Below are 18,227 nucleotides of genomic sequence, written 5' to 3'. Positions count from 1 at the left end.
AAAAAGACGTTGCAGCTGAGTGCAAAACGTGCATGCACAACTTTCCCGTGGCTGGCACAGAACAAGGGAAGTTTAATAAGACCAAACTCAACGTGCATTTGAAGAAGGATTTTTCCAACACCACGGCTTCCTGAAACATCCACTGCTGTTTGACACATTTGCAAAGCGTGAGAAACCCCCACGGGACAGCAAAAAGTCATTCACTGTAAGAGAAAAAAGCCAGCCCCTGTCGGTGGTGAGTAAGATCACCCTTCAATGAGCACGTTTAACCTCGCTACAATATGCCATTTGTTGATAAAACTATATACCAGATGCAGGAAGAAGTCAATGGGTTAGTTTTTCTCATACCTACTGTTGCTGATTATTTTTCTCTGAGTAATTACACTTGATCAAGCCTTTCTTAACATTCCACGCTACTAAAGAAGTAATTAAAGTAAGAAATGAGCTGTGCTGATATCGGATCAATATCGGTAATGGTCGACATTCAAGGCTGCAATATCAGAATCAAATCGGAAGTGTATCGGGACACCCCCAGTGATAATCATTAAAAACTGCAGCAACTAAGCAAGAATGTGCTTGTGCATTAGCAAGCACACCTTTGGCTATGACCTTGTAGATTATTTTGAGTCTTTTTGGTAATTACTATTATGCATTGGTGATTACTATTACTATTATTATTAACTGGCAGTAGGAACAATCAATTGGATGATATGACACATTCAAGTTGTGTGTGCTTGTGCATGAACAATAAATGGGCCCGGTGCTATACCTCTTACAACCAAACTGGGGCCAGGCAAGTTCAATAATTCAAAGATTTCCCAGAACTAAAGGGTAATAAAATTACAAAACACATTTTTACAGCAGTTGGTAGGTGAAACTGACAGCAGGACAGAAAGCCAATCAGGGGGACATACATTTGACAAACAGCAATGAAAGAACCTACTGTATGTGTTTCAAGGCAAAATACAAGCGCCTACAAAAGGTAAGGTCAAATTTCTCACTGAAATTAAAGCATTTTCACATAATAAGCTTCAGTGCAAGCATACTTGAGACCCTGAAAAGCTCTATTGTGAGCATATCCTGCCCTAAAAAATCCTGGCAGTGTAACTCAGGCTTCACGAGCCTTGATGTGCCAAACATAATCCAAGCACAGCACCGGGAAATGCATCCAATGTCAGGGCCAAGTAAAACTCTAGCTGCTAATAAGCAACTAAAAAGGTACACAGTGCGTCAAATAAAATCAACCTTTAGAGCAAAAAGCTAGCCCACATGAGCCTGAGAGACAAAATGAAGCTGCACAAAAAGTCTGTTCTCATTACACAATCAAAGAACTCTGCTTGAACCTTCCCTCTTATCTATGCTACTGAACTTTCCCGACAAGTCATTCAGGGATTCCTGAGGCATCTTATTGCCGGATAAAAAGACGACAATCAAGGAAATTTGGTCAGCTGAGTTACGGTTTCGCTGTACTGCTTTTGCAGTGAAGAGGAGACATGAAAGTTGATGTGATCACAAGTGAATGACTCTGAGCGCATGAGTTCACACTTGGCATCATTACTCCTCAAGCTCCATCTCTATTGGGCCCTCGTGATGTGAGCTGACTACTCCGCCCTGCAAGCAAATAAATGTGTCCCTCATTCATGTTTGCAGAGAGCAAATGTTCACAAGTGATGAGTAAGGAAATTGTTTATCATTATTGTTTTGTCATTGTTATATTATACTGCACAACCTTGACCACCTTGAAAAGGTCATCTGTGTTCACATACTAAAGACTCTTTTACACCAAGCAGTACGGCCCAGTACTGAGTCTCCATTGTCTGACCCATACCATCCATTTTTTATTTCTCTGTGGTTTACACAAAAAACTGGAGCTATACACATGCTACTGGTTGACAAAGAGCTGTCACGTCACTGTTACATTGGAATTTAAATGGGAAGAACACCAAAAAAAGGCTATTTAAAGGTCCCCTATAGTTACTTTTTAATAGGGGTGTCACAAGATCTCGCAGCCAGAAGTCTATCAGACTGAGAATTAAAGCCACTGTGAACGCATCACTACTTTGAATGATAGTACATGTACTATGGAAGTGGCAGCGCGCAAGGCAGCACTGGAACCGCACATTAAGTGCTTTACGCACACTATAAACCTTGCAATCTTACGTGCACTTTGTGTTTCCTGTGTCACCCTCTCATGGCATATGTCTGAGTTCAATAGTAAAGAGTCCACTGTTTATCAGAATGCATTACTTAGTGGTACAGCGCTCTAAGAAATGTATTTCTTTGTAGTTATTTTAGCATAAACATTAAGGTAATCTTCTGCAGTCTATTTTACATGTGTATTTACATGGCTACACAGCAACATAAATGATTAGTAGTAGCAGCTACAACTGCCGTTATTATTTTAACTTATCATTTTTAGTTTTTGTTTCAATTTGTGGAAAGAAGTTCAACATCTAAAAGCATAATGCTTAGGAAGTTATAAGACATTTCAAAATGTACTGTACCTGCATTGCTTTGTGACTCAGTTAAATAAAAAGTATCTTTGTCCAGTCTTATATGTTGGCATTGTAGTTTTCTTAAAAGTTACAACTTTAAAGTTTTGTGGTTCACCACAGCCTAATTTTTGCCAAAAAATATGCATGCTTATGCAAAATGTACGTGTTTTTGGCCTAAATTAAGCATTTTCAAGCATAAAAATGTCTAAATAAAGTAAATGCAAATATAAGACAATCAGAAAAAACGTTGAAAGACAAGTTGTGATATGTAGTATTCTACACTGGCCACTAGGTGTCAGTAATGTTACATTATGGTACATTGATGAGACATAGCCACTGCAGGAAGTACCAGAAGTAAAAACAAGAAACCACAGAAAAGCTACAAACACACAAAGCAGCGTTTTCCCAATAGTGCTTTCTAAAAACACTTTTAAACTGTCTAAATTCCAGCATCATAGCTAGATTGTGGACAACACACTTCCAAGACCTCAGAGACTTATAAAAAGTTGGTGAAAAATGCCATAAAATGGGCCTTTTAAGATGAATTCTAGCCTGTAGCTGAGCGTTTACTCCACCTCCGACCTATAAGCATTAAAAAAACAGAAGGTCTACCTTTAATGTATTGTTACCTTGTGGCACTCTACCGTCAACTATTATAGTGTTAGACTGCTACAAGCATATTGCAGGCTTGATATTAGGATGCCAGAGCACCAAACACCCCCACAACCCTCACTTGCCACAAATTTCCACAGATTAAACTACCGGTAAGTATTAGCAGGCTCAGCATTAACAACTACCTGCTCAACCAGTGGCCACTCACCATGTGGCACTGTAAATATTTCCCCCTCCCACTCAAAGAAATATAGAAAAATATCAGTCCACTGCAGACCCGCACTCTCACCTTTGGCTCAGTCTCATCTCTACAGGATAAGATCATCCACAGAGAGAAGGAGAAAATAATCCATTTCTCAAAGCCTCTGATTGACCTGTCAGCTTTCTCACTGCACAATGGGATGATGAAATTCCCCCACTGTGTTGTATTATACAGTATGTGTGCACATTTGTGTGTGTGTGTGTGCTTTCAGAACCTTTGTGGAACAATTATGTCCTCTTTGCCCATATGCAGTATGTGCATGTACTGGTTTGATCACTGATAGGGAACATTACCTCAATTATTGATTCATTATGTGTTTTGTATGGTATTATAACAAAATATTTGTCACTTCCTGTATAATTTTTTGCAGGCTGTTTAAGCATCAAACAAGTTGGGTCTGAAATAGTTACTCTACCAAACATGTATGACTCCATTGCTTGAAGACAGTTTGACTACATAAAATAACCCCGTGCAAACCTTAGACCAATCAATTTTGATTCATTGTTCCCATTTGTGCAAAGAAGAAGCACATATACAACTCACTGCAGTCTGTCTCTCTTAACCTATGATATCCATCCACACATATTAAAACTTTGAACGGGGCCTCAACATAAAATTTCCTGGGCTATTCTGCTCTTCGAGTGCATAAATATAAATTTCTCTTGTTTTCCCGTGTCTCCCTTCCAATGCAGGTTTACTTATGGAGCTGTCCAGCCATTGAGGTGGGCCACAACTCAGCTCTGATGCGGACATCCGACATCACTTAGCCCCGGACTCACTTTGCTCACCTACAGTCATCTTAAAGTAGCCGGACTAAATCATGGCTGCCCCCCTGGGCTCTGTGCATCGTTAAAGACTTTGATCATTGGCTGAGCCTCACTTGCTGTGTCTGCACCATCTAGCTAATATGAGGTATATCAAATTATTTATAGCATGATGCTTGAAATGCAGTCTGTTTTATTGCGGGGTCTGCTACAAATGCACCCTAAAAAGTTTTATGTAGGCCAAAAGGATCAGGTTGTTCGGCAAGTGATAGAAAGTCAACCGATGGCTGGATGGATGGATGGATCTGGAGCTTCTGCATAGTCACCACGGTTCACGTCAGAGGCCTTTGTGACGTGGCCATAATCTAACCTTAACATCCAGAATGGCAGACTGTATATACATATTTTGTTGTAATTCTTCCTGCTTAGGCCCTCTTTATTTTCCACCAAGCGGTGAAGTTCAGTTTGGTTCGCCAGACTGTTCGTCTATTTTAAAATCAGTTGGTAACCACAAATCTCACAATGTCATTTAACTCTTGCGCTGATATTTTAGGGTGTACTCAAACTAGGCTAATCATACCGTGCCTGGGCCCACTTCACAATGTGGCATGTGGCAGGCTCGTGTGAGCACACTGATCCGCGCTCAAGCACTGGACAAGCATATATGCACTCGCGCAATGTAGCCCAGTCATATGACTGAATGACTGCAATGCAATTGCTCCTCTGAAGTTCTTAATGATACTCAACACCTAGAAATAAAATCCAAACAATCCAAAAGCCAAACCCACAGCACACTCCCTTACACGCGACTACATTCGCATATGTAATGAATGTGATTGCTTCTCTTGCAAATAATTAATGTAGCCATGAAATAAAAAAATAATACATGGAACATATTAATATAATTAATTAATGTAACAATAGAAATAATCAGAACGACTCGGAATAAGATTGGAAATAATCCGCAAAGTCAGGGAAATTGCAGTAATACAGCAATGTACTGTAAAAGTGATGACACAAGCTAAACGGGTCATAGCTTGAATGCTCAATTTGACAGCAGACCAGTAGGAGCCAGGAGAGGGATGGGGAACTGTGCCCAAGTTCAGCACAGTACGAATAGCCTTGTGTGAGTACGCCCTCAATTTAAAATATGAATAATTCGTAACTATAGTTAAATGGCTTGTTCAACAGTGTCAGACATGCTGTAATGTCAAAATTGTCAATTAAAACAAAGTCACGTCAATTGCCAACCGTATTACACCCATTTACTGATTTGTTCAGTGATATTCGTTAATAACACAAAGTAATACAACATTTTTTCACTGACCATTGCTTTACATTATGTGAAACACTCACAATTATCTATACATGGAGATACATGGCTCTCCCTGGACAGCTGACAGGAAAAAAGCGGAGGACATTAATCCTATAACGTTGAATGTAAGAGTTTGACCCTCAGGTTAGTGACTATTTGTGTCTCACATCAATAGCAGACAACCTTATTAAGGCCATTATCTGCCCCCATCATTGATTTGTGTGAACTGTGAAGCAGTGGCTTGGTCAGATCACCCACAAATTGCGCCTTTAAGCACAAACGTGTTAAAGGAAACCACAGTGTGTACACAAATGCTTGGCCGTGTGTGTGTGTGAGACCTCCAACAACATATTACGACCTGCTTGTTACCAGACACTTTTTTACCTCACAGATTACAGGAGCTGAGGGAGCAAAGTGGCCCTCCCCTTTTTACCAGATGCTAACATTCACACTAACCCTAAATGCGTGTGTGCGTGTGTGTTAAATGAGTCAGACAATGTGAGTCAGAAGGTTGCATGAGGGTGAACGTGCATGAGGGGACTCATAGACCTGTATACGTGTGTGTGTGTGTGTGTGTATGTGAAGACTTTATTTTCGCGTGCCAACACATTTTTATCTCTCGCGTTGGCCTTTGCTTCATTAAGAAACAACAAAAGTTTAGAAACGTATGTGTGCGTGTGTGTCATAGTTCCAACATGTGGTTCAGGTTTTCTCAGCAGCCACATGGGCAAACACAGAGCAAAAGCGGAGAGGATTTCATAGCCAGTAGTTGGCGCCATGGAGCTGCAATATAAACTGCAATCCTTCTATTTGTGTTTTCAATGCTTTATACATTTATTAGTGTATGCTTGCTATGTGCTTTGTGTTTTTGTGTGCAGACTCATACCCATGCTCATCTTGATCGGCAGCTTCTCCTTGCTGGCGGCTTCCACTAGTTGGCGTCGCACCGCCATCACTGCTTCTTTGTGCTTACTGGTGAGCATGGTCTCCCAAAGTAAATGTGCTGCAGGTGACCTGATAGGGAAAAAAAAGATGTAGTAAAGGTTTTGCAAAACATCAAATTCAGTAAAGTTACCACTCATGCCTAAGGCTTAAAAAAACACTATTAACACAGACTACTAAGCCTTGTTTCCCCTTTCAGTTTGATATGCATTTTTGAAGGTTTCCATTGTCAAGGGTTCCAATGTGAGCGTGCAATATGTTACCTACTGGTCAAAGCAGTGGTGGGCCATCAGGACCAGCAAAACATTCTCAGCTGGCCAAACACTATCAGAAGCACTGATCTACATTTACAACTTAAATTGTAGCATTTGTTCCATGAAATTGCATTATTTATTCCAAACAGTCTATTATCTTCATTATGTAGCGTGTCTCTTGGCCATACTGTTCCAGTAGTGTATGTTTATTTTAGATTTTTTTTTTTTTTTGCCCAATCAGATATCAAATTCTATGTGTTGCCATGTTAATCTAATCTGCCTAGGACTTTCAGAATCAGTAGTGCTGGCCCATGTCACTTAAACCATATTACCAATGGGTCTGTTTCTTTAACAAATCAGATTTCAGATTCGCCTCACAGAGCCAGCTAGCTGGCCCACATTCACGTCAGTCTACTGATTGGTTGACCAGAGCAAAACAAAACAAAACAAAGTCTGTAACAACATGCACACAAAAATGGAGAAATTGACTTGGTGCCTAACAATCTTAAAAATTCATTTTCAAGGTGGACGTTTTCAGAAAAGCTAGCCTTTGTAAGAAGAGGTCGGCCAGCCCAGAAGCTACCTAGCTTGTATTAGTCCAGCAAAGGGTTTGTTCGCCATTTTGAGACCAGTGCTTACAAACGGTACAACTGACTGACACTCCCTAAGGAGCATACCCTGGTGGGTTTTTTAATGTTTTTGACATGTTGGTAGATACTGTAAATATTGATTTTATGTTGTAGATGATGTTGTAGTGTAAAGGTCTGGCGATGTCTGATGCTTGTTGCATTTGGCCAAGAGTCAAATTTAGCCTCCATCTGTGCTAGCCTACATAATGCTTAAAGTTACTAGCAGGAATGTAACTCAGGCATATCGGTGAAGATGTATTTGAAAATAAAGGGTTAACTGGATTTCGTGCTTGAGCAATAATGGTAATCATCCCAAAGGAGTGAAATGCCTGTCTCTGTAATGCTACAACTTTTAATGTTGCAGTTTTATATATTAATGATGGTTTGTATAATTGCGACATGGTAGTGGTGGTATAAGAGGTGGACTAAGTCGGTCAAGTCCCCACTGAATGCACCGCCCGCCACTGGTTCACAGTAGTATGATTCAGTATTTAGTGTAGGGTAAAGCTACCTATGTTGGACTTGATTGCTCAGCCAAGACGGACAGAAATTTACACCATTTGTGTATAGATTGGATCTTGCACCAGGTTCTCAGACTAAAGCTGTCCTATCTAGTCTGACTGGTATGTTTCCCACCAAGTCTTTGAGAATGAACTAGGCTAGAGCTGTCCTGTCTGGTCTGACTGGTGTGTCCCACCTAGTCTTTGAGCATGAACTGATAAAGCCTGCTCGGATGAGAGGTTAAACGTCTTCTAAGGCAACCTGAACAGTCCAGTTGCGATCGATTGAATGACCCGAGAAGACCATTTTTGTCACTTGCTTACAGAATGTCAGCACGTAGCACATGTGTTGAGTTTGTGCTATTGAATTGTCTATTGCAATGTTGCGATGTCACGCTATACTGTATGTGTACCTTTTATATGTGAAGCAACATCACCAACACTGGACACACAAGCCTGAGAAAGTGTTTTGTGGATGAAATCTTGTCTTGGTGATAGTTAGCCTGATGACCAGAAAACATTGCCTCCCATTAGGGATCACACACAGGAAAAAGCAAACATTAAGATTGACTCAACATTTGAAATCTTCTCAATCTATCCTAACTACCTGTGATTTAGTTTGTCAGAGCCTGCAGAGAAAAGCTGCTCTTGATAGCAGTCTCTCATCTCTTTATCTCCTCAGTTACGAAACACACTGATCTACCTCACTAATGGGACGCTTAGCGCAGGACATGCGTGTGAAACTGTCTCCACCTGCAAGACGTAATTCAAATCTATGCAAATCTTTTATGTTTAAATGTTACCTGTGCAGAATTTCATGATGTCAAATTTAAGCAGACACTGGGATTCGTAATCTGATTTTTCCCTACGGAACATTCGGTACGGTACAGCGGCATACACGGTGGTACACAGTGACTGAGGGACAGGAAGTATAACTGTCTTATGACGTAGTCACACATACTTGGTAAACAAATACAGTGCAGCCCAGCCTTTGGCTAAAGGGAGTCACAGCTAGTGATAGTGCCAAGGAAAAGCCAGAACTCAAACTCTCTCTTCCGTCTTTAAAGTCTCCTGTTTGGGAACACTTGACCTTCCCGGGGAAATACTTAACCAGACAAAGAAAAGTGGATAAGACAAAAGCAGTGTGCCGGCATTTTTCATCCGTGCTGGAACTTGTCTTGGTGATAGTTACACACTTAGTCCTACACGTTCATTTCCTAAACTGTTGCATATATCTGCATCAATGCACTTGCTAAAAAGAAATTTAAACTATTATATATTCTTTCATATTCATTCATTTTAATATTGTTTTTATATTGTGTTTTTTAATTTGATAAGTGTATTAATTGGAGAATAGCCTGCTAGCAGTTTTTAGTTTCTTGATGTTCCATTTTACAGTTCATTAAAGACATTTACACCAAAGCTAAGCAGTTTTATGTTTTGTTCTCTTACTGTAGCGTACCGTGACCATAAAACTGAGGTATGTACCAAACTGTGATTTTGGTGTACAGCTACACCCCGGATACAGATTAATTGTGCTACCATTGTTTCATATGAGGCAGAATTATTTAAAGTGTGAAAAAATTGAAGGATCAAACAGCCTAAAAAGAGAATCAAGAGTGACGCTGTCTCATTAAAACCTGACCTCATGTGACAATGACATTTTGAACAGCTGTCTTTGATTTCGTTCTGCTCTCAAGGCCACCGACAGTTTGTTGGTCAGAGAAGCTAAAATCCGTCTGCGTCTTTCTCAACGAGATGGATGCAATATACAGAAATGGCGGCGAGAGAAGAGGACAAAGAACAGAGAAGTGCGAGGGAGCTTGTTGACAAATCTGCTGGCCTTTTTTTCTCGTCTTCTTTTGCGCTTTTAACTGCTGCCATGTGTTTAATATCACATGTAATCAGTTCCAGACCTGGGGCTGGTTGGACGAGGGAGGAGTGGGGTCTCACGTTGGGACAACCGCCATCTTCACAGCCAAAAAAAAAAAAAATGGCAAATACGACACAACCCACAAACAAGCAAGAGGCTCCATTTAGGAGTGATGTTGTTGTAAAAGAAACACGAATATAAATCTCCTATTTCCTAACAATGTGCCTAACTTGCGGGGGAATTCCAGACGTTAGTCCAGACTGATGACACAGTTTCATTTCTGGAGAACATTTTTGGGAAACATCTCCCCATGCACTTGAGTGCAAATCATGAAGCAACATCCTGCATACTAGTCATGTTTGAAACGCTAAACTTACACAACTCAACCACGCCATGTGAACCGTGTTAGGGAGGGCATGCATGTCCGTGTATGTCTTGAACATGTTTGCAAACAACCATGTGTGCATTTGAGCGTGTGTGTTCCCAGAAGACCTAAAAAGCCTGAGTGGTGGGTGAGATATGGTTCTAATTTACTACGTACACACATCGCCCCTTTGACGCCTTCCCTGCTGGGCCATTTGATCAAAACGGGGCGGGGCTTTCAGCAGAGTTTCATACTGGTCCCAAGAGTGAGACAAGTTAGGTGATTCTACTACTAAGGAGTTGGGAGGGTGGACTCAAAATAGTATCATACACTGCCTCAAGGGGTCACTATTGCACTTGTACATCAACAGTGCATGTCTTCTTGTGTCCAGTTTGCTTGTGTGTGTGTCGAGTATATTGTGACTGCAACCTAAAAAGGTAGCTAAGCATCATATAGTATACCAGTCGGAGGAATGGAGCACACATATTTAAGTGATGAAATAACACTGACTGTCTCCAAGCATTAAAGAGTGAGGGGGTGAAAAGGAAGGGTGGTGGGCTGGGGGGGGAGGACTGTGTTCCTGGAAGCGTGTGAGAAAGCAAAGAAGAATGTGTGTGTGTGTGCGTGTGTGTGAATGTGTGTGGATGTTCCGTGATGCTGGTTGATGTTCATTTTGTTTGACTTTTCTCCGTAGGAAATAATGAAAATACTAATAATCCGTGTCAGGGTCAAACTGTGGGCATCATAAAACATTCAGCAACCTCATGAGCAATATTTTAACCTTAATTGTCATACAGGTGTAAAAAGAAGTTAACTGCTAACTTTAATTACAAAGATGAGTTGTGTCGCCAATATCTCACGTTCTTCTTCATTTCACACCCCTGTGTCGCAATTAAAAGACACAAAAATTTAAAGTGGAGTTAGGTTGTACTAACAGTCAGCAATCAGTACCACGGTCAAGTACGATTGGCCCATTTAATCTATGACATCATTGGTGGAGCTGGTGGTTGTTAGACACCTCGCGCTCCCCCACCTTCCTTCCTTATGCTTGAGAATGCCCCACAGGTGCTCAATTGGGTTCAGGTCGGGAGGAGACATTCTTTGCCACTCCATCACCTTCAGCATCAGCTTCCTTAGCGGCAAGCTTCCTTCCTTGCCGCTTTGGAGGTGTGTTTGGGGTCATTATCATGTTGGAAAACTGTCATGCAGCCCAGCTTGCCAGGGGGGGAATCATGCCCTGCTTCACGATGTCACAGTACATGTTGGAATTCATCTTTCCCTCCAGTGCTGGCAGCACTTTTGCAGGCAAGACACAATTATCTTGCTACACCCTTGTGTTTCCAGCTATTTAGACCATAATGGCCGTGTGTTGACTCATTTTCAGTGGACAGCAAATCTGTACTGCTATACAAGCTGTACACTGACTACCCTAAAGCATCTACAGTTTGTCCCCGAGCAAGATATACTGTTATAACAATGCTTGCTGGAACCCGAGAAGTGTATTTATCTAATTATTTAGGCTCTCTGAAGCAACTGCCATGATAAGTTGATAACATGATTCAGGGGTTAGTCATACAGCATAAACACGATACTTAAACAACATCTGGTATGGGATACAAATGTCTCAGCAGGGTCCGTTAGTTTTTATTTGCCTGCTCACCTCCAACAGTGAACAGAATTATGTTTTGCTGAGGTTTCTGCTGCAACATAATTAAGTTTGTGGCTGTTTTTTTTCTTTTCTCTTTGTAAGAGAAGAATAAGGTCCAATAAAATAACCTGGGTGAAACACACAGAACAACAAAGTATTCGCGAGAACATGTGTTTGTCTGAGTCCTATCCAAAAACAACACTTTGTTTCATTTAGCATTTATGACCTATTTGTTGTTGACAACTGGGAAAGCTCAGACCACAGCTCTTAAATCTTTCACTTTTTTTGAGGAAGGGGTTTGAGTGCGAGTGTGTCAGAACCTGTACGGCCAACCTGAGTTCACGTCAATGCAACTTTAATGCAGCCACATCACTCTCTGTATAGCAAATGTAGTGCATAGAGGAGGAAGATCCAGATGATGTTCCGGTCCGAATGTTTGTCCAACAGATGTGACACATTGGACCTGACACAAGCGTGCTGTTGTGATAGAGCCCACAAGACAGAGCCTGCTTCCTGTAAGCATCCGTGCACTTTGGCGGGATATGACACGGGAGGGAGACGGGAGGCAGGACCACGGCCTTGAGTGTTTCTGTGTGTCCTGGCAAGTGGGACAAATGACCTAGTGAATTTATTGGGAGAGGACAGGAGGGACAGCCTGGAGCAGGAAGTGTGGAGAGGAAGGGAGCCTACAAATTAAACAATTTTGAATTTGCCAGCTGTTAGTCAATGAAGAGAGCGAATTAAAATAAGATTACAAAGTTGGGAGATCTGAACAAAGAAGTTTGAACTCAACTTAAACAAGAGCTCCAGATCCTTGTTTGAGCTTTTCCTTGAAATCTTAGGTCGAATTTGAAGTTGTTGGCCACCAAATGATGACAATACAACTAATAAAAGGATATAATAAAAGGATATATTGTCACTATGTTTACGTTTTTAAAATAACATTTGGACAAGATCTCTTATCTCTTTGTTAACACAATTTTAACAGAATTGCCTTTTTTTTATTAACTGTTATAAAAGACACCCTGATGTAAAAACTGAGGCAAATAAATCCCATTAGTTAGAAAAAATCATGACTTCCAAAGGAAGAAGCCGAAAAACAACAACATGATTTAATTCAATTTCCTTGATTGCTTATAGGAAAACTAACCTGAAATCAAATGGAACGGACAAAATGGACAGAACGGAATGAGGTTCATAAGAGTATAAATTTTTGGCAGTAAAATACCATAGCTACTGATGTAAGAACTTGTGAGAAAGTGATTTTGGTTATGATCAAGACAACCATGGAAATGGCTAGATATCAACTCTTAATTCAATTATTATGAGCTATTTTTGTTGTCATTGTTATATTTGTCCAAACAAATGTACCTTTCGTTGTACCACGCATTCAAATGAACACGAAACTAAAGAAACAAGGGTGGTCTAATAATTTTGTCCATGACTGTAAGATAACATACCATAACATAGGATTACACGTAACATTACATATAACATAACATTACACATAACTAAGGTTGTCAAAATGTTAATCAAATTAATCCGTTTTCAAATTAATTAATCATGATTAATCAACATTTGCAACTATGTGTGAAATATGCCCTTTTTTAAAAATGTATTTCATGAACAAAAAAATAAATGACAGCAAACAATTTTATACATAGTGGTTACGGAAAGTATTCAGACCCCTTTAAATGTTTCACTCTTTGTGTCATTGCAGCCATTTGCCAAAATCAAAAAAGTTCATTTTATTTGTCATTAATGTACACTCAGCACCCCATCTTGACAGAAAAAACAGAAATGTAGTTTGTTTGCAAATGTATTAAAAAAGAAAAACTGAAATATCACATGGTCATAACTATTCAGACCCTTTGCAGCGACATTCATATTTAAGTCACATGCTGTCCATTTCTTCTGATCCTCCTTGAGATGGTTCTGCTCCTTTATTGGAGTCCAATAAAGTGTTTAGTTAAACTGATTGGACTTGATTAGGAAAGGCAAACACCTGTCTATATAAGACCTTACAGCTCACAGTGCATGTCAGAGCAAATGAGAATCATGAGGTCGAAGGAACCGCCCTAGGAGCTCAGAGACAGAATTGTGGCAAGGCACAGATCTGGCCAAGGTTACGAAAGAATTTCTGCAGCACTCAAGGTTCCTAAGAGCACTGTGGCCTCCATAATCCTCAAATAGAAGAAGTTTGGGATGACCAGAAGACTAGACTTGGCCGTCCAGCCAAACTGAGCAATCGTGGGAGAAGAGCCTTGGTGAGAGAGGTAAAGAAGAACCCAAAGATCACTGTGCCTGAGCTCCAGAGATGCAGTAGGGAGATGGGAGAAAGTTCCACAAAGTCAACTATCACTGCAGCCCTCCACCAGTCGGGGCTTTATGGCAGAGTGGTCCAATGGAAGCCTCTCCTCAGTGCAAGACACATGAAAAAACACATGAAGGACTCCCAGACTATGAGAAATAAGATTCTCTGGTCTGATGAGACCAAGATTGAACTTTTTGTTGTTAATTCTAAGCGGTATGTGTGGAGAAAACCAGGCACTGCTCATCACCTGCCCAATACAATCCCTACAGTGAAACATGGTGGTGGTAGCATCATGTTGTGGGGTGGTTTTCAGCTGCAGGGACATGACAACGGATTGCAATTGAAGGAAAGATGAATGCGGCCAAGTACAGAGATGTCCTAGAGCAGGGGTCACCAACATGGTGCCCGTGGGCACCAGGTAGCCCCCACGACCACATGAGGTGCCCGCAAGCCTGCTTTTCATTCAGGTTTTCAGTTAATAATGAAAGAACAGTACAAAGAAATGCATTCTGAAATACAAAATTACAATACAAAATGAGTTGTGGACACCAGCATTTTGTTAATGTTCTGGTAAAACAAGCATATTCGCTTTGTTTGGGTTTAAAATAAGCTCTGAAAATAAGTGTTACAAAAATGAGTAGCTCTTGGCCATTTTCATTTTGTAAAAGTAGCTCTCACAAGGAAAAACGTTGGTGACCCCTGTGCTAGAGGAAAACCTCTTCCAGAGTGCTCAGGACCTCAGACTGGGCCGAAGGTTCACCTTTCAACAGGACAATGACCCTAAGCACACAGCTATCATCCATCCATCCATCCATTTTCTATACCGCTTCTTCCTCATTAGGGTCGCGGGGGCATGCTGGAGCCTATCCCAGCTGACTTCGGGCGACAGGCGGGGTACACCCTGGACTGGTCGCCAGCCAATGGCAGGGCACATATAGACAAACAACCATTCACACTCACATTCATACCTATGGGCAATTTAGAGTCACCAATTAACCTAATGTGCATGTTTTTGGAATGTGGGAGGAAGCCGGAGTACCCGGAGAAAACCCACGCACACACAGGGAGAACATGCAAACTCCACACAGAAATGCCCAGGGGAGAATCGAACCCAGGTCTTCCCGATCTCCAAGCTGTTACTGTGTTGGCCAACGTGCTAACCACTAGACCACCGTGCGGCCCACACAGCTATCAGTAAAACATATTACATTATCAGGGACCGAAATTAACCTGACGCAAGACGCTAAATGCGTGCAAAAACTGTCAAAATCGTGCAGATTTTCCATCTAAGACGAATTATTTTGCGTTTCATCGGGTCAGTTTGGTCACGGGAATAAGGGCGCAATATAATTTGCGAAAACCAAATTGCGCTGGGAAGCACAGTATTACGGTATTACGGCCATGGTGCGTATGAAAGTAGATCTCCAATTGGTCGTGAGACATATTCCCATCCAATCACGATCTGTGTTGCAGCAGATCGTCATTTGCTGTTGGAAACAAGTATGGTGGTCCTGCTGCTGTTTTAGCTGGCGATCTGCAGACTGAACACGATGATTATTAAGTATTTTGCCAAGGCGGACTCATGTCACTCGGAGCGGCACAACAATAACAACCCTCCGAAAAAACAAAAAACAACGGCCGATGACTTGGATAAGCCCGCGGTTTCTCAGTTGGCCTCAACCTCAGCAAGCCCCTCCACAGGCGCCAGTGACAGTTCCCGGACGCCGACGGTGAGTGATAGACGACAGCTGCCACCGAGACCTGGTGCATATCATGTCGCCATAACCAGCTCGTTAAAAACAGTTCGGAAGTGGATGAAAGAATTGAACACGGACATTGGTTATAAAGTCAAGGACGACGATTGTGTTTACGAAATTTGGTGTGAGGTGTGCAAGGAACATGGTACTGGTTCAGATCATGGGTCGGCGCTTGTGACTGGTAGCAACAGGGTGAAAAAGGAGGCAATACAGCAACACATTAAATCAACACTCCACCAACGGTCGTTAGCAACCAGGCACGCCAAATATTTGGAAGCAAACAAGAAACCAACTCCAATTGAAGACGGCTTTAAAAGGGCTGATGAAAAAACATTGGAAAAAATGGACAAATTATTCTTGACAGCATATTACATTGTCAAAAAGGAAAAGCCTTTTACTGACTTCCCCGACTTGTTGGAACTACAAAAGTTGAACGGAGCTAATGTGTGGGACACCTACCGAAATGAAAAAGCAGCCAAGGAATTTTGTGCCCAAATTGCCGGTTCTATTTTTGACGATTTGAAAACATTACTGAATGAAGGTGACTACTTCAGTGTCTTCTGTGATGGAAGCACAGACTGAACGGAAAAGGAAAAGGAATGTGTCATGGTCAAGGTGCTGCAAGACTTTTATCCCACAATTTTTTTTCTGAAGTTGGAAGAGCCACCCAATACCAAAGCCAACGGCATCGTCGAAGCCATCGATAATGCGTTTGCTGCATTTGATTTGCCCAATTACAAACGAAAATTGATCGGATTCTGCAGTGATGGTGCCTCTGTAATGATGGGAGAAAGAGGCGGAGTAATCCAAAAAATTAAAGAACAGGGAGATGCTGATTGGATACTTGCACAGTGGTGCTTAGCACACAAGTTGGAACTCGCTGTAAAGGATGCCTTCAAAAAGACTTACATGGACAATGTAGTTGATGTGCTCACGCTCATTTACTACTTCTACAAGGGATCTGCCAAGAGAAACAAGGAAATTGAACAAATCGCCGAAGTTATGGAAGACCATTTCTTGAAACCAGAAAAAGCCAATGGAACAAGATGGGTCGACCACAAACTTAGAGCCATCAGCAAAATGATCAAAAACTGGGAACTCGTCTACATTCACTTGTCAAACTATGCAGAGGACAATTCTAACAGAGCTGATGATCGTGCCAATGCCAAAGGAATTATCACCAAAATGCTGCAGTACAAGTTTGTTTGGTACCTGTACTTTACCAAAGACCTGAGTGAGGCTGCTGCTGTAAGTTTGCTTTTTCAGCGTGCAGACATCAACGTTCCAAGCTCTTTGAGCAAACTGCAAAGTGTTCGGCTAACACTGACTGAGATGTTGCAGAACCCCGGTGTGCAGCTGCGTCAATTTGGAAACGACGTCCAGAACAACCAGTTCAAGAACCAGACTTTACGAAACCAGGTGGAGCCGGAAGTTCTGGAGAGGCAGAAAACGGCTATTGTGCAAGCAATACTGGACTGTATTGATTCCCGCTTTAAGATGCTTGAATCACCCATCTATGTGTCTTGCAACATCTTTGACCACAAGAACTGGCCAATGGAGGAAGAGGACCTTCTAACATTCGGCACCAATGAACTCACAACGATATGCCAGCACTTCAGCAGGCTGTTGGAGTCTGCAAATTGTGACCGCTCTTGGCTCAGAGAGAATGGACGGATTTGAAATTTCTAGTCAGACGGAGTGATCACTTCAGAAACATCCATCCTCTGGCGGTCTGGCAACGAGTCAGTCAGGATGATAGCAACAGGGGAGACTTCAGGAACATCTTGAAAGTTGTTCATCTCACCAGCCTGTACCCTCTCTCAAACGCAGCTTGTGAGAGATCGTTCTCTGTAATGAAGCGAATTAAATCAGATTGGAGGTGCAACTTGAGCGTTGAGACTTTGGACATGCTCATGAGGATCTCGATTGAAGGTCCAGATGTATCCAAATATGACCCCAGACCTGCTGTCAACAGATGGTGGCTCTCTGGACAGAGAATGAAAAGACCCAACACTGTGCCTTATGGGCCCAGACAATAGTCCATGGCACTCAGACATTTCATTGTTTGCTAAGTTACAGTTCAATAAAGAAAATATCTATAAAACTGAAAGTAATGATGTTAAAACAGTTTATTGGACTTTTATTATCATCAACATACGAATAAAACATACCATGATTGATTACCAGGGGATTCGATCACAGGCATTAGGTGTACAGTATACATCAATGATCATGACGTGCATGATTTTTTTTGCCTGAAAATTGCTTCTTAGATGAGCAATTTGCTTGTAAAGTTAAAATCTACAAGCAACAAATTGCTTCCACTGGATTTAGGCAATTTCTACCCCTGATTATAGCGATCTATTTTATCTTATTTATTACTGTATGTATTGTGTAAAACTACAACAGGCACAACAACAAATTTAAAGCACAAAATGAATACAAACCTACAATCCACCAGTATGAGCCTGGACTTTTGTTTTTCAGAGGTTGTGTAC

The 18,227-nt window shown here is 41.4% G+C and overlaps 1 protein-coding gene across 2 annotated transcripts in view; it reads right to left on the bottom strand.

The window, feature by feature from the left end:
- scfd2 (sec1 family domain containing 2) overlaps positions 1 to 18,227 on the bottom strand; it is a 149,838-nt gene that overhangs the window by 120,846 nt on the left and 10,765 nt on the right. For both annotated transcript variants that reach the window (XR_008572667.1, XM_054789294.1), the window contains exon 4: positions 6,335 to 6,462. Coding sequence is in view for 1 of the 2 variants with exons in the window: in XM_054789294.1 (XP_054645269.1) it covers positions 6,335 to 6,462 (128 nt within the window). In the remaining variant the exon portion in view is untranslated. The remainder of the gene's footprint in view (positions 1 to 6,334; positions 6,463 to 18,227) is intronic.

Source organism: Dunckerocampus dactyliophorus, chromosome 10 (genome assembly GCF_027744805.1).
Source record: "Dunckerocampus dactyliophorus isolate RoL2022-P2 chromosome 10, RoL_Ddac_1.1, whole genome shotgun sequence".
NCBI lineage: Eukaryota > Metazoa > Chordata > Actinopteri > Syngnathiformes > Syngnathidae > Dunckerocampus > Dunckerocampus dactyliophorus.
This window is presented reverse-complemented; position numbering and strand designations above follow the sequence as displayed.